This window comes from Corvus kubaryi, unplaced genomic scaffold (assembly GCF_017639235.1).
Source record: "Corvus kubaryi isolate FWS band 111438036 unplaced genomic scaffold, C.kubaryi_AGA036_p1.0 71, whole genome shotgun sequence".
Lineage (NCBI taxonomy): Eukaryota > Metazoa > Chordata > Aves > Passeriformes > Corvidae > Corvus > Corvus kubaryi.
Genome location: NW_024582059.1, coordinates 6,905,182 through 6,928,751, shown reverse-complemented (window position 1 = coordinate 6,928,751; position 23,570 = coordinate 6,905,182). Strand labels below are relative to the sequence as shown.

The 23,570-nt window shown below is 38.2% G+C and overlaps 1 protein-coding gene across 3 annotated transcripts in view; it reads right to left on the bottom strand.

Moving 5' to 3' along the window:
* Positions 1 to 644: 644 nt before the first annotated feature.
* MND1 (meiotic nuclear divisions 1) overlaps positions 645 to 23,570 on the bottom strand; it is a 40,823-nt gene continuing 17,897 nt past the window's right edge. For 2 of the 3 annotated variants that reach the window (XM_042049876.1, XM_042049875.1), the window contains exons 5-8: positions 20,005 to 20,079; positions 18,083 to 18,197; positions 2,529 to 2,573; positions 645 to 888 (exon numbers count right to left, since the gene is read on the bottom strand). In XM_042049876.1, the coding sequence (XP_041905810.1) occupies positions 782 to 888; positions 2,529 to 2,573; positions 18,083 to 18,197; positions 20,005 to 20,079 (342 nt within the window). In that variant the 3' untranslated portion in view covers positions 645 to 781. The remainder of the gene's footprint in view (positions 889 to 2,528; positions 2,574 to 18,082; positions 18,198 to 20,004; positions 20,080 to 23,570) is intronic. The other variant, XM_042049878.1, reaches the window with a different exon arrangement.

The window sequence follows — 23,570 nt, the reverse complement described above, 5'->3', positions numbered from 1 at the left end:
TGAAATTGAAAAAATGTGCATAACCCCAAAAATGCTCAATTTTGAATAGCAAATTGAATTTAGTCACTCACATCCCAGATAAACATCCTAAATCTCGGTGCACTGTGGTGTGAATGGATGGGTGCTCTTTGTTCCCACTTCTATGCAGATACACTCTTGACCAGAGAGCTTTCTCAGCATCAAATCCAATATATTTGCTGGAACAGATTCAGCTCTGTTGAACTAGTATTTTTCAACAACAAACAGAATTTTGTCACTAAACTTAAAAGCAGTACTAGGAACACAATAAAAAATTACCTGAAATCAGACCTCAGCCTTTCTACTGACCTCTTTACTGTCTCATTGTTTTCCATTAATGGATTATGCCTCTTTTCTATTTCATTGGTGAGACAAAGGAAAAATTAATCCCATTCCATACTGTCCTCTGTTATTCCCACTCCAAAGCCTTCAACATGTTTAAACATAAATCCTTGGAGCTTCTAGCTCTTAGTGCTTACTACTCCCAGTTAACCAAAAGAAGAGTTAAATCCAGTCTCAAGACTCTGTAATAATTATTCCCTATAACCTCTGTCCATTCTGTCTCACAGAAGAAACCAAGAGATTTACTATCTACAGTAGAGTACAAGAAAAAAAATTGCAACAAATATTTTTAGAATTTTATTAACCTTAACAAAACCAGCAAATTAAATGGTGGTCACCTGTTTGGAAAGGATTCGCATTGAAATGGCAGCTGTGAATATATAACAAACTATGTACAACTGTGTCAGTCATCAACTGAACACTAATCAATGTAATCCAAATCTTCTGGGATTCCAAAACCTTTATCAATTCTGCTCTCTTCAAATCCAAATTTACGCTTGGCCCAGGACTTTATTGAAAAGATGTTATCTGTAAACAGAATGGAGAACATTCATTTTGACTATTTAGGAAAGCATGAATTATAGTCTTGGCTCCAAAAAAAATCCTTCCATTTGCAGTATCTCTTGTGTGTATGAAAAAGGTATATAGTGGGAAACATCATTATTACGTAGATTTAGAACAGAAAACACAAGGCTTTTGTTAATAACCTCCAAAAAAGAGGAAATCATTTACTTAGCAATGACTAAAATATGTTATCTTTATCTTTTCTTGCTCCTCTTTTACAAGGAGACTGAAAGCTACTATTACAGTGTAAGCCTGCTATAGTGATGAGGTAAGTGTGAATATGCATAGTGAGTATTTTATATGTCCTTCTTCAACTAGACACCTACTATGTGACTGTCTACAGCTACAAAAATTAGATTTAAATTAGCTGTAAGGTCCTTTCTAGTCCTGCGTGTTTGTTCAGACACTGTATATAAAGTTAAAAAAAAAAATTCAAGAAGCTTTAGTCAGCACTTCTCTTTTAGCATCAGGTTATTATTTTAACATATACATTTTGTTCAATTTAACATAATTTTTCACTGCAGCATTTACTGAAACTCATTACGTCATTTTTAACACCCATAAACTGAAGCGTTCCTTAAGAGAGGAAATGTTCTCTGTCTCTGCACAGCTTAGAGATCTGTTTTTCTTTTCTTTAACTATCATACATTTGGTTTTAAAACTGTCTCTTCAAAAGAAAAATATGCTGCAGCATATAACCAAATTGTCTAATTAAATAGCAAAGTACTTCGCACAGGCTGAGGCACAGTTCCTTTACCTCACTCGAGGCCTTGAGAACAGCCTGTCATCAACAGCAGAAAGCCCTGACAACTCCCAGAAGTTATTTTCAAATACATAATTTTATTTCCCCATATGGAGTAAACAACCCAGATATAAAATAATAGTCCAAAGACTAAGACAATGATATCCTGCTGCATTTGGCATAACCAATGATCAGCAGTCCATCAGCAGGAGATCTATTCTAGACAAAAAATTACGAACAATATTCTAAATAATTTAAAAAACCATAAGGACATATAAATAGCTTCCTCTGCAAAATGGGAATGAATACAGCAAAGCTAAGCAACAACAAAATTGAATTAAACTTCCATATAAATGTCATCACAGTAACATTCCTTAAAACTATGCATCATTTTACCTATCAAAACTGATCACTTAGTTTGAGAAATACCTACTTTGTATTGGCATCCATCACACGGTAGCAGCAATAAGATTCCACAAACCATCCTACTCTTTTGAAAGAAATGAACATTCAAAATAGAATTAAACTTTCTGAATACCTGGGCATCACCATTTCCAGTCTCTATTGCTTTCCTGATCTTACAAGATTTAATTCAGCCAAGGAAACAAGTTGCAGGATTTATACAGTGTGCAAGACAGCACCAGAAGGACAAATCTGTTATGGCATATGAAGTACATTCAGTAACTAAACTGGGAAGATTTTTTTTTTTTTGTTGAATCATAGTAGTTTTATAAGTAAAATAAATTTCTCTATGTTTCTATAAGTAAGGACTATCCCACATCAAGTCCTAATCAAATTTAACACTGAGTAGGTCTTTTACTGAAACTGCTCTAGTGTGAAGCTGTGTCGCTGCAATACACACCAGTCCATCTGTTGGCTGCCTCCTTAGCCACTTGGTTTGTTTGGCCTGAAACAAAGAAAAACACCAACAACAGTAAAAGCATACCTCACAGTAAAATCACCACATAGTTTCAAGGCACAGAGACTAGATTTTTATTGATGTCATTTTTAGGGAACCACATAATATGAGGAAGTTATTCTACTGCTTCCAAACACTTGCTATACACTTTTAAGGTTCCACCAAGCACAAAGCTAGGTTAAAAAAAAACAGGAGCAAAGAGCGTAAAAGATACCATATGATCAACTGTAAGTTTTTAAAGTGTATCTTAAAATAAAATAACCCCAGTTTGGCTTGCCTACGGGCTTAATTGTCTTCACCAAGATTAGAACTAGATACATGGCCTGAAGATACCAGAGATGGAAAATATTTCATAATCCTCTCTATACATAAGTAAACTATCACATAGGTATGCATGATGCTACATAGATAAGGGAAATGACAAGGCAGCAGTCTATCATATCAATCCAAAAGTTTATCATGTGAACTTTTATAAATAGTTTATCATGTATCATTTGAGAACCCCTTCAATGAAATGAAGACAAAATAATGTTTCTGGCTATTAAACTTGGCTTACGTCCCTTAGCACCACTCCAGAACTAAACACATAATAGTAAATTACTGTTACTACAAACAGGTTTTGTACAGTTTCCATGAGACAAAACAATCAAGAAGAATTCCTTAGATCACCTTACTCCCAGTTACAGTAAGTACTGAATCGAATCAAGCAGGTTAGGTTGTAACGTGGGAATTTATCAGACTCATTCTGGTTCTCACGCCTACATGTAACTTAGTTATTCCCAGTTAGTCTTGTTAGTACTTGCATGATAATACTTATTTGAATGGTCAGCATGAAACTTGTCTCCAGGGTACTGAGATGTGAATATATGATCAGGTATCTACTGTTATACACACTACACTTTAAGCAACAATAAATTATGTTGAAAAATCGTCTGCTAGCACATACTCATTATTCCAACCTTAATACTCCTGTAACTGAAATGAAAAATGTTTACGTTGGAGTTATATGCTATTTCAAAACCAATATAAAATGGTTTCTAAAAATGGCCTACAATTAGAAAGTTTGGGCACAGCACAAAGAAAAGCAAAAAAGATGGGCAAAAAAATGAGTGGGAGAGAAAATGGCATTTTTGTTTGCTTGCATGCATCAGAAATTCAAGTTGTTCCTAGCCTGAGAGAGATAATACTTATTTCCTTTGCTGAGTGCTTGCTGCCATCCCCACTTGTTCAGTTCCATGACTGGCAGCACTGACAATATACCTGCAGCTAATGGCATTTGGAACAGTACCTAACCTAACCCTATTTAAAGCAAGTCTGCAGAGTAAGAGCTTCCACTGGTCAAGACTTTAAATGTGTGAACTACGATACTTCCCTTAGCATTTTTCTGAAATTCTACAGTAAAACTTGACAGCTGTATTTGACTCCAAGTAACGAAGTTTGAAATGAAGTGGGGGAAATCAGGATGGCATTAAACTCCATGCATCCAGAGCAGTGAGGTGACAGCATCCCAGTGGTGGGTGAGCCAACCTATTCCACAGCACCTGTGAGGTCTCAGCAGAAAGCTCTGCTTTGCTGGAAGCAGCTGACCAGCACAACAGTGGCAGCATGGTGCACTGTCACCCTGCAAACACTGCTCATGTGTGTTAAAATATACATATGTGATCATGTGTTCTGAAAATGTGACTTCACACCTCTGTCAAAGAAAAGGCTGAAGTGACAGCAGACATAGGCTGGGCAACAAGTTAGAAGGGCAGTCACTGCCTATAACTGATTTGTGGCTAAAAAAGAAAATATGGTAGTGGCAGCAGGAAGCTACACTGGGGAAATCCCATTATAACATATAGATAGATAGACAGACAGACAGACATATAATCCCCACAATGTCTCACAGCTACAGGGGAACATTTAGCTATCTGAAGGCAAGATTTAAGTCCCTTGGGATCAGTCTTAAGTCTTGCCGATGATTCCACTGCATGATCTTGTGTGTCTGCTGTAAGCAATACCATGCCTGGAAGAGAAACAAGAGACAGGCTTTGGTAGCTATGGACCTGCATCTCCTGAAGACACCAGCCACATCTGCATCCTTGCCACCATCTTCCTCCAACTCCATCACAAGAACTGACAGAAATGAAGAAAATCTGCACCTTCACTACATTCTGAAACTCTTTTTATAGTTGCTTGTTGGGACTTTCATTGGCTGCATCGTCTGTATGTATACACGTGTGGAGGATGAGGGAAAGCAGGAGTAGTAAAGCAGACACCCCCCAGACACACCTACTGTTATGTATGGGTGTAACTAACTCAGAGTCATGTTACTTCTGACTGCCTGTTCTCTAGCTCCAGGGGATCACAAAGCCGTGTTGGTTTTCAGACTGCACTGAAAAAGAAAGCTCAAAATCTAAGGACAGCAATAGCATGGGAACTCAAAAACACACACTCTAAAGCAGAATCAGGACACCAACTGTGCAAACTGTGAAATGGAGAAACTCAAACATAGCACTAAGGGCAGTTGGCTAATTGCCAAAACCACCACAACCACCGAGTCCCAAACTTGGCTGGAGTCCTTCTGATTCTTCTGCTCACCAGAGCTGCTCTAACTGAACTCGATTTTTGGCAGCTACTAAATAGTGATCCAGTACTGAATCTGCACAAAACAATGAAAGGCCAAATATGCAGTAGAGGTGAGCAATACAGAAGGCAACATCTTCCAGATGCTTCCAGATGTTCTCATTGCCATTAGGCTCTAGTTACAGTATGTATCTATACATCTACACATAGGCTGACAATATATGGGATTGCTGTCTGGAAGCAGCAAAACAATCCATTTGTTCTGGACATTACATATTTATTTCACCTATTTGTGTAACAAGGCCTCAAACAGACTTTCCCAGTCCCATGTCTGCAGGATACAAGTCATTTATTTAGCTGAAGCACATACCTGTATCCTCTGCAGACTAATTTCATGCATTTTATATGAAAGAAAATGGAAGCTTGAATTTTGTCTCCAAAACTGAACAAAAGCAACCACTGTGTGTACAGCAATCCAAGGCCCAGAAGCAGCGAGACGTAAAGTGCTGGTCTGTTATGTCAGCAAAACACAGCTGGAAATATGCCCTTAACAGTGAAAGGATACAGGGCAGAGTTATTTTGACCGGTCCTCGTGAAAGTCTCTTTTTCCCCTCAGCCTTAGGTATCTCTGGAGAGCTGCAGGGAACTCAAAAAGCTCAGGTTCTGGGAGCTGAACCATTATCCCAAACATCTGTGATTGTCCTTATCACAGGGACAAACCCCTGTATCCCCACAGAAGAAAATAAAGGTATGGAAAAGAAGGTCCAGCTGCAGTAAATGTCTAAAAAGAAAGTGAGGGTGGCTTGGAATTATGCTTTTCAATGCAGGTAAGTGGCATTCTACCAGTGACCTGCAGGTATTTTGGAGCAGGCCAGGAGACAGAGGTGATAAAAAGGCACATGGACAGCTGTCAGAGGTGCACTGAGAAGCTTCTAAAGCAAATAGACAGCACCTGGTCAGGAGTCAAGGCCAGCAGCACAGAACATCAGCACAAGAGTGTTTCTAACAAATCTCAACAGGCATTATATATTGACTCAAATCATCATAAGGCCTCTATGTTTCTGATCTGACTCAGGAAGACCTACAGTCATTCTAAGCATATTGCAAAACTACAGCCTCCTCCTTCCTTTCTTCTTTCCTCCTTCCCCCAGATTCTCTCACTTTTTTCACTGGAAGGTGGAGATGGTTGGAATTAAAAGTCCTATTTGCATTCCAAAACTGAATGGCCAAGAGCTGTAGAAGTCTCAAATATTTCCACAGGGTGAAAAACAATTGTGACAGCACCAACCACCACCATTTCCTCACAAACATTTTCCAAACCTACTTTGGGTTCTTCCTAAAATCCTTTTTAAGTCTCACACATATCATTAAGGGAACACTAAGGATACAGTCATGGAATAGTACTCAAATTCAACCTGTAAAGGCAACATATAATAGTTCCAATAGCTATAGTAAAAGAAACAAACCAACAACAAACCAGCAGCCAGATCCAGCTCACAACCACCTGAGCTGATAGACATGGACAAAGAGCTGTAGCTGTTTTTGATCTCCTAGATCCTACTCTGGCATTTTCTGGACAACTTTAAGGACTTCTAGCTCCAGGAACCTCTATTTCCCTAGAATAACAAAAGATAATTGTAGTTATAAAGCTTACACACTACGGTGCCAGTTTTGACCTACCACAACTAGCGCCACAAGGAAATTGTATGGACTTCCTCACTTAAAAGGCACATGACTGCAGAGGGAATTAGCACCTTACCAAGGAGGCAGTCACCCATCAGCCTGTGGGGTGTTAGCAGATTAACGCAAAATACAACTGCAGTCTTCAGCATGTGGGTGAGGGAGTAATTTTACAGCATGGATTGCAATTCCTCTGCATGAAATGCAGGGAACAGCTGCAACTGTTCTCGGGGATGAGGGAGGATTATTAGCCCAAAGATTCCCAATCTCTCTTGTGAAATTGGTCAGGGTAAATTAAGTGCATTAGGTGGATTTGAATTCCCATAATAATTCTGCATTTGCTTAGACTGAATTCAAAGATGAAAAATGGCAACTACCACAGGAACTGTATGTGAACTTGAACCTCCCATGACTCTGATTATCCACTGCCTTCTGCAGAGAGTTATCCATTCTCCTGCACATAGGTTGCCCTTACTTTCCAGAAGCATTACCTTGCCATCATCACACTGTGACAGATTTGCTTCCCTACTTCTGCTGGCGCAGCATCACTACAATATCCCGTGATGCAGTTTCCAAAATTTTTCCCACTAATGAAAATATCTAATGCAAATAAAGATCCCATCTCCAAAGGCCAGGGTAGAAGGTGAGCATAGAAATTCTACACCTGTCATCCACAGAAAGTACAAAAGGTTATTGCCTAGTAACTCCTACCCACATATCCATTCACAAACTGACTCCACAGACTCTGATCAAGAGCCTGTGGCTTGCCATTGGAGACTATTTATGGCAGTGATGTGATGAGGTGGCTTCTTAAGGTCCGTATTTGAGTATCCTTGAGAATAAGTAATCTACAACACTGTCAACAGGGTGAATTGCAATGTGGCAAGAAGAGCTTTAAAAGAATGTTTTGTAACCTTGTATTAGGCAGATACCTCCACACTATTGGAAATCTTTATCCTCCCCCATGCTTCCCAAAGAGGCATTTCCTCTTAGAATAAAGAGCTGCCATGTAGAAAAGTGATAGCACATCAGAATTCTGTCAACTCCTTTGAATCCAAAATAACACATCACTCTTCCCCCACACTCCAATATCCCACACAACACTTTTCCTCATGATATTAATCAACAGGTCACAAAGCTTCAGAATTCATGACTAAATTTAAGTCAATGTGTAAATAAGAGTTCTCATTTAAATCAAAAACTCAACAGAACTTTTTATACTGACTTATTTTAGACTCTGAATAAAGTTTCAGCACTGCAAGAAAAACACTGACAATTACGAATGCTACCTACTGATCTACAACTATTTTGAAAAGCATAGAACACAATATAAGCTACTTGTGATAGAAAAATACTCAAGAATACTGATATAGTAATTAATTAAATCAGCATTTCTGCTGCAATACCTGTGTATATGTGCTTGAAAATAAACCTGAGCAAACAGATGCCACAGTACCAGACTTGTCTGCCTGGTGAGGCACAGTAAAGCTACTAAGAAGCTGATCCACATTGCCGAGAATATGCTTTTAAAGGGTCTGTGATCTTTGTCAAAGTGTTTGAAAAATGTGTCAAGTCTCATCAGCAAAAAGCTCCCTCTGTCCCATATGAAAAGGTCACACTGTCAAATTTCATCAGTATGTACACAGGGTTTCCTTGAAAAACGTCCAACAGAATTTGTCAGAATTGCTACCAAGAAATTCCTCTATGGAAGACATGTTCTTGCACTTAAGTTTACTATATTCATGTACCTACAGAAAAAGACCATTTACCTTTCAAGTATTGTACCCGAAAACTCACACTGAAATCTCAGCTGCATAACTAAAATACATCAATTTTCATCCAAAGACCACAGGGAAGCAAAGTGCTTGCAAAATATAAACAAGCACGTCAACTTGATTCAGGGCTGATTCAGGGCTCCCTGACACCACTCTGTTCTTCTTGCAGTGGACAACTCCTCTTTCCCCACTTCATTCGCTAATATACTCCACACCTTCAGCACAGTTATAGGAACTTGTACACTTCTGAGCTGCTGAACTGTACTTCGGAAGGAGGCCCATCCCAGGACACCATGGGTTTTGGCCAGTTGTGGATTGCAGTCTGCAGTCACCTCACATGTCACAGAGAAGAGTCTGGAAGGCATCACAAGAAGGTCTCTGTAACCACAACTCAAGGCATGTTCAACTTTACCTATGGCATTTCTGAGGCATTTGTTGCCTGTTTTTAAGGTTTCCAGTATTAAGCTTTTATAACCTTCCCAGGCAGTCTAATTCTATGTTTGATTATTGCTATCATTAGTTTTTCACTTAACTTTTTCTGGCCCTACAATTTAAGGCTATTACTTTTTGCCATCTTCTCCACGAACCTGAGTAACAGGCTGTTCCTTTTCTTTCCTTGAAGAGATACAGATATGCAAAACCCACCAGGAACAATCTTCTTTTGAGCCCTATTCTTGTAAAGTTTTTTGTCTCTTAGAATATGATTGCTCAATGTCCTTTTGCTCTGCTCTGAACACTTAGTTAGATCAATATACGAATGCTCTGAAATAAATCGGGTATATCCAGGTAGGATATCCCAACACTGACACAGTGTCGTACAGATGAAGCCATGCTAAAGCCTTTAGTGCCACACTTTCTGCCTTGAGCAAAAAGATTATTTCATACATCTCATTGTTGGTTATACTTCTGCTTTGTATCTTAGTATGGGGATTTTTCCTGGCACAACGAAAATTCTTATCTTGTTAACTACTGTAACTCTGACATCTTTTTTCAAATCGTCCCCACTTAACCAGCTACCTCAGATCATTTGTGTAGCACAATATCCTTGAATACAGGTAACACCCTTGCACTTGCTACTACTGAATGTTATCCAGTGTTTTTTAGACTATCTTTGCAATTTGTCATGATCATTTTGAAATCCCATTTTGTCCTTTTTCTGTGCAGTCTCTCCTAGTTTCATCATCTGCGAATGTAACAAAAGAACATCTTCTATTGCACTGTCCAGCTCATTAATACAACCACTGAGCAGATACACATACATGACAGACCATATTACAGAGCTTGATCAGTTCCACCTCCCTTTCTGATACTGAATTGCTCACAAACTATAAAGTACTTTGAGATTCACACTACTGCTGTTTCATCAGGATTGTATTTCCTTACTTTCCTTAAAACAGTATCATGCAAAACCAAGTCAAAACACCAAAGACAAACTTCCCCCAATCTACAAAGGTCTCTTACAGTGGCAGAGAGAAACCCTCTGTGTTGTTCTAGGTGTTTCCCAATTGGTTTTCTGTTCTGAATTTTTCTCTGATATCCTGCTCTTTTCAGTGAAACTAGCTCATGTTAAAGTGAGAAGAGAAGAAAAACCATTGGAAATACTGTCAAATGTGCCAACATTAGTCTTGCACTCATACAACCTGCCTTGCAAAAACTGCAGTTAAAGAGCACAGAACAAGGTATCTATATAAGGAATATACAGTCATAATCCAGATAAACCCATAAGATGGTAACATACCATCCCATAAAATATGGGAGATATCTTAACATATGAGATTGGCAATTCATTTTTTAAACAAGGCCAGGGAAGACCTCAATTTGACAGTCCTGCCTGTTAGCACTAAAGACAATGAACTAAAATCCACAATACCTTTCCTGACCTAATTTTGCATGTGAAAGTCATGAAAAGATATAGACCAGTACATTCCTTTGAATTTCACCACAACTTTATCAGAATGATCTGAATGAGTGCTACTATACACAACTACCCTAGCAGGTCTAACACTGGGAGACAGAAGCAAAATACTCATTCCACAAAAGCCTTTTTGTTTCGTATATAAATGGATCTATAGATTAGTTCGATTTGATGCTTTCATCAAGGGCTTTAAAACATTGTCAAATGGATTGCTACCAATTCATTCCTTAAATCAAGGAGTATCATAAATGTAGCCTTAAGTAGCCATTTTCCACATCACAAATTTTATCAAGTGTCTACCATTCCTAAACAGCTCAACAGCTTTTGCCATAAGGATTTACTGGCTCAGACAATAAAGCTATTCCCACATATTTCACCCATGAGCCCCTCACTCTACATATTTTTTCTGCCATTCCAATATAAACAAAAAAGAAACAAAATAGAGGAAAAGAACAAAACCATGTCTTGTGAGTGTTCTCATTTGATTTCAAGAAAAGGTACCTTGTCTGACTGGCAAATTTATTTAAGTAAGGTGTTTGTTACATATGTTATCTAAAGATTTGGTCCTCCAGCTGCCTCCTTTCTGTGCGTCCAAGACAAGCCCCACCCACAAAACACAGCTTTTTGCTTAACTAGCTAAAATGCAGCTTCATTTTAAAGCAAGTTGGCTTAAGTTGACACTCCCTGAGAACAGTCTTGCTAGAAAGTGACTGAGGTATAAAAACACAAGTATGCATGCGTCCAAATATTTAGGACAGTTTTTCATTGCAGAGTAACCTCTTACCCAAAGACCAAACACAAACACAGAGAAATTCTCTGAAATGCAGAGAGTAAGGGCCTTTTGCTGAAAGCCAAATGACCCTTCTGGACTTAAGCTTTCCAGCTTCAGCCAACATCCCCACATTTCACTTTAAGCTTTGTGCCTTAGGGTATGTATGTACAAACACTTCTTAAGCTGCCCAGTTTGTCCTGGTGGCCCTTCACTCATCATTATTCACAGCTGTTATATTCTCCTTTCTTTCCCACTGCTCACCCATTTACCTACTCCTGTTGTTCCCTCATTCAGTTTTTTCACATCCATTTTCTAAGAGTTCAACTCATTGCAGAGTTCATGAAAATGCCCTTATGAAAACTTGTCACCTGCTCAGTTGGTCAGAAGATCCCTGGTTGCTCTTCAGGGCAACTATCACACAACAGACAATTCTGTGAGGTACATGACAAATGACCACATGTATGAAAGTCTTGTGAAGAAGGCAGTGAAAGACTTCATTAGACAGATCTGCTGGATGGAAAGAGAGATTTCAAACACCTCAGGAGAGTCCATCACAAGACACAGGCATCTCCACCATGAGTTCCTAACTTGATTTGACAACTTGCTTTTATCACTGGTGAACTTCAGCACCGGAATGAAGGGCCAAGGTGAGAACTGTTTAACTTGCTTTTGTCAGGGAAAGTCCTTAAACCACCACGTTACAGCCTCTGGTAATCACAGCCAGATTCTGTTTAGCAAGTGTTTCCTCTGTCAAAGGACCAGCCTTTTAAATAACCAAAATGCAAACAAGCCTCCCTTGATTTTCAAGTTTAAAAAAAAATGGAAGGGCTGAAGATAAAGGAGCAGATACACTGCTTGAACTTGCGATTCCATCTCGCATCCTATGATTACCAAAGGAGCTTGGATCAGTGATCCAGGTATACATTTGTAACTCCACTCATTAAGTACCCTGTTCCTTTTCTCAACTTTACTTAACACATAAGATTTTACCGTTACTATATGTAACGGTGTTTACATACAAGTACATTTATTATTCCTCACTCTTCCTAGAAACTAAGTTATGGTTCATTTTTTTAAGTTTGATTTATCTTTTAATGTAGTTTTTGAACAGGTAATTTAATTTGTCAACCTTCCAAATGGATGACAAGCCATTCCAAGAACAGTACAGGGTGCAGGGGAAGCAAAACTAAATTCTTAGTTTGATGCTGCAATTAGTTGAGAATTAGTAGAGTAAATGTGTCCTTTCATTACTGGTGCACATCTATATATACTCTGGTACTCCATGATGAAGGAGGAAAAAAAAGGGGTGCATGTGAGAGCTGTGTAGTTTTGCTTTGATTAGTAGCAGATAGCCTGCAAGTTACATACACAAACATCCATTGTCTATTTCCTGTCATATCCTCATCCAGATCCTCAGGAGATGAATGTAATAAATATACAATACTCTGTAAGATGAGACTAAGTAAAAAAAAGGAGTCCTTGCTTTTAAAACTATTATTTTTCTATGTACTTTTAAGCAAGTGTCTGGTTCACTCCAAAGAAAGCTTAGTTTAACCCACTAAGACTAACATAAGTGTGAGTGAAGACACAAGCCTAACATCGGCAGAATGACTAATTTCTAACTGCAGACCTTTGTTAAGGGCATTGCTGCACAAACTGCAAAAAGCACAGCTTGTCTCTCAGATGCCAGGTGCATATTTCATGGTCAGTAGGTAGGAAACATCCTCCTAATTGCAAACTGAACATACCACATCTAGAGGTGATTAAAAAAACATTGTCTCTATAGGCTTCGTCTGTACACTATTGATCTTGGTGGCACCTAGACCAGGATTAAAATGATTTGTAGACATTCACTTTCCCAAGTGAAACATTACATTTTTAAAAACAGATACTTAATAGTTCATTAACTGATACTGCTGACAAGACTTTTTAGTTTAAATCACCTTTCTGATATGATTTCTGAACAACAATCTTTACCACAAAGTATAAAAGACAATCCATTAAATCCTTTTGTAAATTAGTGGCATTCTGACAGATTTCAAGCAAAACTGATGCAACTCATTTTAAAGTCTTTCCATTAGCCAGGATAGTCCAATCTTCATTTCATTTCTTCACCACTGTTTCCCTTCTGGGAACAGGGACTATTCCAGCATTACTAAGAATCCCCCAAAGAATCTAACACTTGGTACTAAAGTTTTTGTAACATGAAGTACACCTGCATATGTAACATATTTTCAAACTGATGTGAACATAAGAGAATAGCTGGGTGTATCAACAAAAAAAACCACCCCCAAAAAACAAATCCCCAAACTATGCACCCCACAAAATCCAGTAGCTAAATCAACATTAACTTTTCAGCATTCACCCTTCGGATATTAAGATGAATGAAAAAAACTGAACAATCCAGAACTATTTTCTCATACTGTCTGTATACCCTGACAATTCCTCAAAACAGTATGTCAAGCTGAAATTTTCAGTGTTTGGAGACATCAGAATTAGAAATTTTTGAAGCACCTACAATGAAAAAAGATGTTTTCAAGTACGTATTACATATAGCACGACATTTTCATGGTATTCAGTAAAGTCTGGATGCTTTACCAAGATTTTCACAGAATCATGTAAGTATTAGTTTTAGAAGATAATCCAACCCTGAATTGGACTGGTAGTGATGCCTCTGAGATCATACATTCAGAGAGTCAAAAGGATAACTATGTGGATATTTGTGGTTTGAAATCATGTCCACTTGAACCACTTGCCTCTCTTGTTACAGGATAAAAATAAACAGAGAGAACTAAAGTAAAAAGGTTGACACCAAAATTGCTACATGTGTTGTATCTGGTAAGTTTGCTAATTTCTGAGAAAACAATTTGCCTAGACATGTTCAGATCAGTGTTTTAAAGGTAAAAACCTAAGACATAAAAGTTATCAGTAACCAGACATTCTAAAAACATGCTAAATAAAAAAGGAATGCTGACAGGCAAGATCCCAGGCCCCATAAATATTAGCAATTATACCACACAGAAGTCACTTCAGTCAGTATGTAACTCTTTCTGAGAGCTGCCCTATCCAAAGGCACACAGTAACAAAGCATGACTATTGTGGAAAAAAAAAAGAAAGCAAAGGCCTGACAATGTTTTAATAAAGCATAAACCAACATTCTTTTATTGCAGAGAAAAAACAAGAAGTTTGAAATTCTAGAAATGTTTATTTTACAGTGAGCACTGAAAATGTTTAGCTGTTTCCAATTACAAGCTGACCAGCAACTCAAGAGTAAAGTCCCTATCATTTATACACTTATGTTGCCAGGCAAACTTTTCTATAAAATTAATTATGAGAAAAATTTTATTAGCTCCCTAACACCTCTCTCTGGTGGGCAGAAAAAATTAAACTTATGCAGCAGGTTAATCTTGATGTTAGGTGGAGCTTTCTCTGTAGACTTCATGAAAATCTGCGTAAATTATGAACTATTGTAAGCTTGCATTCACCATGGCTTTGTCCTCTACCACAAGGTTTAGAGAGTCTAGCATCATCACATGCATCCAGCTTTGCATACACGCATGCTATGTCACATAAGAGACAAATCTCTCTACAATGGCTGCTCTCCCATGAGAATATATTCCAGCCTACATAGACATGCCTCAAAGCTGAGAAACAATGATCCTGGCCTGCACCATCTGAAGCAGACCACAAGTTTAATAGGAAAGTATAAAATCCCACTAATTTATTTGTTTGGGTTTTTTTACTTCAGATGATTCTGGTCAGTTTTACTGCCTTTGAGAAAGTAATTTATTACTCAATCCTAACTCACAGAAGGTGTCTTAAACAACATTACCAAGTGGCAAAGACCAGCTTCTGAACTGCAAAGGTCATTAGAAAAAAATCCACATATTTTGCTGTTCTAGACATATTTTTACAATACCATACCTGTAAAATGGAATTATCTGAGTATATCCACAAGACTAGACTATTACGTAGCTTCCTCTAGTGGTCAGTTCCTAAATCTTGCTGCTTCTGCTATTTACTCTAGTTACTTGTTACACTCAAATTCTGTGTTCAAATTCTGTAAATTTGAGAAGGCATTAAAATTTATACTGCAATGTACTTCTAATACAAAAGCCAAGGAAACTAAGCCACGACATAGAGCAAAACATTTGTTAGTGACACTAAAAGAATAAACAGTGAAGTCAGCAAAAATCAGAGTTATTATTTTAGTTTTCCCATTTGCTCCCTTGTGAATATGCATTATATTATATTTAGTTACATGGTCAAGCTTGACTTTCCCACCACGAGATTCAGGAAGCAAAGACAGATGTTCAGTTTTTAGCTGAGTCTTCAGATATTTGCTATGAATCATTCAAACATTTGTTTTGACCCTGAAAATGATATATATATGTGTGTGTGTGCGTGTGCACATTTTAATGAGGCTTACTGCTGTGCAAGTGGTTTGTTTCTGCAAAACTCCGCTGAGGGAGAGGGCAACTAAGAAGACACAGCAAAGCATTCACCAAATTTGAAGGCCACTGAGAACAGATGACAATTTGATATAGACCTAAAATACCACAAGAACCAAAGCAGCTCTCTGTGATATGGGATAAGAAATTACCATGGTGAAATTTTTTTACTGAGCATCAGAAAGATTTCCTTACAGGCTGAAGTCATTAAGGAAGAAGAGGGAAAACCCGAAGGTAGAAAGTGACAACTGCCTGTTACAAAATGTATTTTACTGAACAATTCAACTCTTAAAAAGAGTGTTATTACATAACAGCCATCTCTGACTCTAAAATAAGGTAGTCAAAAATCTGCTCAGGTGATTTAATTGAAAATAATTCCAAGGGTTATGTTATCTAAATTGTACAGAAGTAGAAAATCGTATCACCCATGTGCAGTTCGAAAATCTGTGAATGAGAAACTTTCATTATACGGTTTTTTTCCTGTGAAACAGCAGCAGCAACTTTTATGTCTAGCTGAATGCATTTCACTGCCTGAGATTCTTTATTGCCTTCTTACACTAAAACCCATAAATTCCTGCATCTTGTTTTGCCTTTGCACTTTTCTGCCCTCTGGAACCAAGATAAATGCCCCACTTCCCCCCCCCCCCCCCCCATTCCCTCTTTTCCATAAAGCCTGTCAACTTCCATTCAGTTTTGACAAAGACATTAACTCCCCAAAACTGACATCACTATTTATTCACTCATACATTGCCAGCAACAATGCACACTGCCAGTGCAACAATGACTGACAAAACATATAATGAAGCAGAAACTTTTTAAATTAAGTTCAAAGACAAATTAATTTTGAAACACTACTGCATCTTCTCCTGGGAATCCTACAGATAGTTCAACAGTGCTAACCTCACCAAGTCCCTTAAATGTCCCATCACAAGAAATTCACACAGAGCTTCCACACACTTGGATAAAAAAACCCAAACCCACAGCATACAGACAAAAGAGAAGGGCATGACTGAAGTAACCAAGTACTATATTTCCTTCTCTTTCTCTCTTTTCAGGAGACTAGTCTCTGTGTTGCTTGCTAATGCAGCTTGCCCTAGCATTCCAGCTGTGACTTACTCCCTCATGCCATACTTAGGAACGTGCTCATCGTGACTGTTTCAAAAGAGGCTCTCAAACCATTCTGTGCTTACTGTAGGGGTACCTCAGCATTAAAATACCTGACACTACACATCTCTCTGCTGTTGCTATCTGCCTAACCTCATTCATTTTTACAGCTGGAATCAGCTGGAATGTGTCTTCTCCTCAGGAGAGCAGGCAGCGAGGGATTTACAGCACAGTAACTAACCTCAGGTCTCAAGTTTGCTTATTCCGTGGCATACCATTACATCCTTGGGGAAAGATAACAGCTGAAAAAAATGTCACAGCCCTTTAAAATAAATAATATCTGTCCAAATAGTGAGTGCTGCCAACTCTGTTTATGTTCCTGGCTTTCTCTCAGAACAGTTCTAAAGCTGTGGACTTTGTTAGTAGAATAAAGAAAGAGAAAAATTTAGCCACATCTCTTTTCAGAAAAAGTTCTGTGCCTGTTTCTTGTCACTCTGTAACAGCATTTTGGCATTACAGCAAACTGAATATGCAGTGGTGTTTGGGTAGCAATGTAAGAGCCTAATAAATAAAACATGAAAGCTGCAGTAGAGAAAATTCAATAAAATTTCATGCATGCTTTTCATTTTTCATGCTAAGGATCAGAATATTAAGTACATTTCAGTGCTAAATTCTGTATTACAGTTTCTCATCATTCCTTGTGTTCCATTAGAATTAGAAACTCACACTGAAAGCCAGCATGTCAGAGACAGTACAGTCAGTCAAGAGTGTGATAACATGCTTTCATGTAAGTGACAATTAAGTGTATCTAATGAAATGCTAATGTTTTAGATAGGCAAGACGAAGTAAGTAGAAAGATACCTGTCTTAACAGTATGGAACTGAAGGTAAACAGAAGCCAGAGACTCCTCTTCCCACACACATTCTAGGGTTTAGCACAAGTTATAGAATTAATATGGTTCTGGAAAGGATGATCCTGACATTAATTCTAAAGCATCAGAGTACTTTAATTATAGGATCGTTTCTTAACAGCTGGCAGAGTAAATATCAATAAACCTCTTCACATATAATAGAACAGAACACGAAAAGAAATGGTCAGTGTACCTGTTTTGTGTGGCTCAGCTTTAAAAAGCAAAGCAGCTATTCTTTGACTAACCTCTGAATACCAGATTTTAAGCTAAAAAGTGCAGGCCTTTTCAGGCAAAAGATCACTTTAAACAATACACAACTTACGCATCTCTTCAACCACGTCTGGATCACATTCCCTGTATTTGTCTATTTCTGCCTTTAGCTGCTCTTTTCTCTGCCGAAGAGTAGCAAGTTCTTCCAGTAGAGCTGCACGCTCTGCCTGAGGATTCAAAGGATGTTGGGAGACACAAAAAAAAAAAATACAAACATTAAAAATAGTAATTATCACACAAAGTTTTTCAAAAAATAAAAACATGTAAATTTAAAAGCTGCTTTCACTACTGCTTTCTGTCTATGACCCACTTGAGCATTTTATTTTATTACACAGAATTCTCAGTGACACTAAATGATATCAAATACAAACTGGAAGGAAAAAAAATTAAGGCCAAAAATGGATCAACTAAAAAACAATCTTCTACAACCTATAAACTCAACATGGTTTAACGAACTCCAAAGAGATCTCTTAATTATTGGGCTTAAAGGTTAAGCAGCATTTAGGAGCGCTAGTCTTGTAATTAAAGATGGCATTACAGAAAAACCTACCATCCACCCTTCCACAAATTGAGATGCTGTGTATAAACACCCTCTGAATTTATTTGTCTTCTTTCTTTTTCCACACAATTTAAGAGCAATGGTCTCAAAAATAAATTCAGATATTTATGACATGGTAGTCTTTGTTGGGATTGTACATAATATTGACCTCAGAGATTCTATCGATCAATAAAAGTCTGCAGACACTGACTCAACATAAGCTCTCCCACAGCCAACTCAGCACATACTTCTAATTCAGTCTGTAGTTACACACAAACACTGGAACTGGCTGATATTCAAGTAACTCAAGCTAGGGTAGCCTAGAAGAGCCACACAGTTTGTAAACCATCAGGATTTTACCAATGGCAATCTCCATGGTAACCCAGCAGTCTGAGGTGTTTGTGGATTTGGGGATTTGTTTATGGCTGTTGGTATTTTTTTTCCCCCCCAAACTTCCATATTCCCAGTGCTTTTGCCATCAGTTTGGATTCAGCATATTCTGAAAATGCAGAATGGAAATCAAAAGTTTCCAGATGCTGAGGTATGCAGGTGAGATGGTTGGAGACCTACACTGCAATCTAGATTTTTTAGGACTTCCTCCTGATACATAATCAGCAACCAAGATGCTGGAAACATCAGCCAGAACAGGATTTCCAGACCAATAGCTTTCTGTAGGGCAGGCCACATGCTGGAGAAGCCCAAGGCTGAAACAGTTTGTTTGGAAACACGACAAGCACAACTATGTGAGAAACCTGCCTGTGATTACAGTCCATTGCAAATGAATGAATAAAGAATCCCCATTAAAGATACTGGCAAAAAGCAGATTTTAATTGAATTTGTGTAACTGCAACTTTAACAGACTTCGATGGAAAGGTTCACTCTATTCCTTACTAGATAAATGAAACATGCATAGGAAAAACCTACAGTGTTTCTACAAAACAGTTGGGATTCAAAGATTTGGCACTTTCCTGCAAAATTCAATTCCTCCTGAAAGCTTCTGGCTGTCCCTGTTTTATTGGAGGTTTAAATCACTTTAGACTGAGCATCTCAGTGCAAGTCAGCAACTTAGAATACCATATGAAGTATTTCTAACTAGCATGTTGGTTATGATAAAGGTGAAGCCTAGATATTTTTTTGCAGTGTTAACAGCTTCAGCATGCAAAGAGCACTGGGCTTACACACCTGCTCAGAACAGTAATTTAGGTATCTATATTACAAATATGTTGAAAAAAACCCAAAGCAACATTTAAGTTTGTAGTTACTAGATTTGGCAGTTCAGCAACTATGGGCAACTTTGGTACACACCTCTGGGTAGTTCAAGTTTTAAGACAGATTGAAATCTGAAAATACCTGGAAGTACTACATTAGTATTTACAAGAAGTACATACATGCAGCGCTATTTCCTTGTAGGGTTACCTCCCCCCAAAGCAACTTACAGTATCTTCACGTCCAATTTTTGATTTCTCAATGCTTTTTTGTAAAGCCTCTTTTTTCTGACTGCTTTCAGCAAACTGATAAAGAAAACAAAGAACAAAAATCAAACTTTTTCAGTAACATATTAAACATAGCTATAAAATGTGCATACATATTAATGTCTTTAAATAAGTGGATATATCTTTTTAAAATACATGTATTACTTACATAATAAAAATATACACAAAATAAATACAAAAGTACCCAAATATAAATCTGAGGTTCTGAACCCCAGAGAAGAATTATAGGAAGCAATTTCAAGTCTAAGAAATTTTCACTCCCGGGGCACATAATCTTGTTATATACTGCATGTTCAGCATGGGACTAAAATCCTGTTTCATAACATAATCTGGCATCTCTATGCAAAGGACTCCATAACATGGAGGCTTTGGATTTGATGATTTCCTTTGGTCCTTTTCCAGCTGTCCCTATTCAACGGAAGCAGTGACAAAAGCTGTAGCAGGTCCACCTGCTCAGCTGCGGATAGCAGTGTTCCTAAAGTCTGGTATGCCACTGGCACTGCCCCAATCCCTTTTACATGCTGATGAACTGAAGCCTCTGTTCAAAGGCATGTAAAGCTGTGGCCCTCTTTTACTGTGTGGCCCTTGCACTGCTAGACCTCACAGAGCTCCCTTCCTTCAGGCCTGAGGCACAGGAATCTCACGGGGCTGGTGTGAATACTCCTTCCATTTTCCTGTTACTTCAGGAGAAATAATTTGCCAAGAGAGATCTCTCTCCATTAACCTGCCACCCATCTTGAACCAGGCCTTTCCAGCTTAGTTGGCAGTTTTCCAGAGATACTTTGGAAACTCTTAAGCTGAGCAGGAGTGTGACTCAACCCTCAAGGACACCATGTTCAGCATCAGACAAAGCACCTCGAAATATTAAATGAGATGAAAGAGAATGAAAACAAAATTTTAATAAAACATAGTTTGAAAACCTTTTACTGCTTTGAAATCAACACAAAAGAAAAAAAAAGAAAAAAGGAAAAAAGAAAAAGAAACAACAGCACACTTTCTAAGTACCCTTTGTTTTAGTTTTAAAATGCTCTGAGCACCAATCCGTATATCAGACTGACTGTGAAAAGAACAGCTGTCAGGTCAGGTTTTACTCTGCCCTACCCCAAAATCCCCCACATGAAGCCTCCACTTCTACATTCCCTTTCTCACTGAGGATCCCACTGAGTACAAAAGCATTCCCAGATATTTCTTGCAATCCCCAACCTTGATAATTTAACCATATCGTTTATATTGTGTAGCTGATATAAACGCATTCATACAACACGAACTGAACTGTTCTGGAGCTCTAATCACTTCTCAATTTCTATTTAAACTAACGTTTGGTCCATATTTTCAGAAACACGTATTAAATATAAATGCATGATAGACATCAGGCAGTGCTTACTGCCAAGTTTTGGAGATCAGCTGTAACAGTAAAAAGAAAATATTGGTGGTCCATAGAGATCAGGATACAGTCTAACTGCAGCTCACGGGGTTTAGTGGTTCCTTTCATAGCTTGATTTTTTAAAATAATTACTCTGTGTTCATGCACGTGTGAGCATGCATACAGACAAAGTCTCCTTTCTAAAAGAACGTTTTAGTTTTCTTCGATTTATACAGGAATTATACTAATGGTAAGACATAATTTGAGGAAAAATATGTCCAGCTGTTTACTTGCTGCTCTCAGTGCGAGTAACCACAGAGGCAGCATGGGTTTCACTATGTGGCTTGAAGTACACCAACATCTTAATTTTGGCGGATAGTCAAAGAGTACTCCTTCCACAAAATACTTAAAATAGTAGGTGTGTTAGTCCCCACAGGATGGCATACTAAACAGAGGTATACAGTTCAGAAGAGGCTAAGTACTTAGACACAGTTTGCAGTTCACAAAGTCCAGGGAAGACAAACCCCAGACCATGTCATTTGGCATCTCTGGACAAAGGATTTTTCTGGAACAAAACTGGCGGAGGAGGTAGAGAAGGCAAGGAGCTTATCTAGACCCTTATACTGCAAGTGCAAAGAAGCCAATGCTCTCTGCAAGAGGTCACAAAAGGTGTCACTTTCTCTGTTTTTTTCATACTCATTAAGTTCTTAAGGAATGTTTCTGCTCTCTCTAAAATGGATGTACAAAAGGAGCCCTCCAGGCAATGCAAATCATAAAAGCACCTAATAAGGTATCTTATCATTTTCTTGGTCCTCTATATTCCACATCATTTAATAATGAAAGAGACACTAACGACAAACTGTGGGAGATAAAGCAATTTCTTCAATTCTGTCCTACACAACATGCAAGGTTGCCATGCCATGAGGTTAGAAGACCCTCCTTTGCCTAAAAGCAAAGATGATTTTTACACAATCTTATTTAAGACATTGCTTTCTTCACTCACAGATTTTAATTTCTTGGGTGTTTTCGGATTTTTTAATTATTCACATAACCAAAAAATTTACAAAATAAAATGACATCTCAGCTCTGTGTATTATTTAGAAGTCACAGTGGCTATCCCCATGACAACAAATAAAAGATGAGGAAAGGAATAGCAGAAGGAAGCAAGCTATTGAAAAAATCCTAACATAGGACAAGGATTCAAAGGGTGAGGAACAGATGGCCAGGGTCTGTGCAAAGAATCCATGACTATGGGGGAAGCAGAAAGGCTTGGATAGAGAGGTGGGAACACAGCCGAAAATAACTATAATGAAAGAAGGGAAGACAGTCAGCAAGGATAAAGGAGTCGGAAAAAGGATGAACACAGATGATATAATACTTAATTGAAAGGTAAGTGTAAATGGCAATGACAGGTTCTAGGGCATAAAAAGAAAAAAAAAAAGCAGAATTTACAAACATTGTGTATGTATGATAGCAGAGGGTCACATCTGGACAGTGACTTACTTTCCCACACACCAGCTGTAGAAAAGCCCGATTGCAAAGAAGCACAGTAGCAGATGGAGTATTTCAATCCTTGGAGCAACCTTGGGGACATCTTTCAGGGGAACTGGCAAACAATTTCGCAAGGAACATTAACCACTCTCAGAGAAATCTGACTCCTGCCAACAGCAGTGAGACCCATCCAGAGAAAATGATACTGTCTCCCCTCTATGTTTCTGGAGAGGGATGTCTGGGCTGACACAGGACCAAGTGCACTTCTGCCACAAGTGTAACTGACCAGGTGTGGAAAAGAAGTACAGAGAGAGTCTACTCCACCACAAAGTTTCATTCCAATCTGACTGCTCTGAATCAGCACATGATTAAGCAAGATGCAAGAAAGCAGCAAAAACATCATCTAGGTGAAAGAAGGAGGAGACTAAATAATTCAAAATTAGTAAGTTAAAAATGTTCTCCACGAGAGCATTTCATGTTTTCAAAACACAGTGGGAGCCTGCAAGAAGATAGTTTAATGAAGAAAATAACTAGCATCTATAAAACAGGAGAGTTGGGGAACAATTTCTTTAATTTTACAGACCAGTCTGATCAATTAAATGACCACTACCCTTAGATATTAATTCAATCCAAAGTCCCTCAAAGGGATGATTTT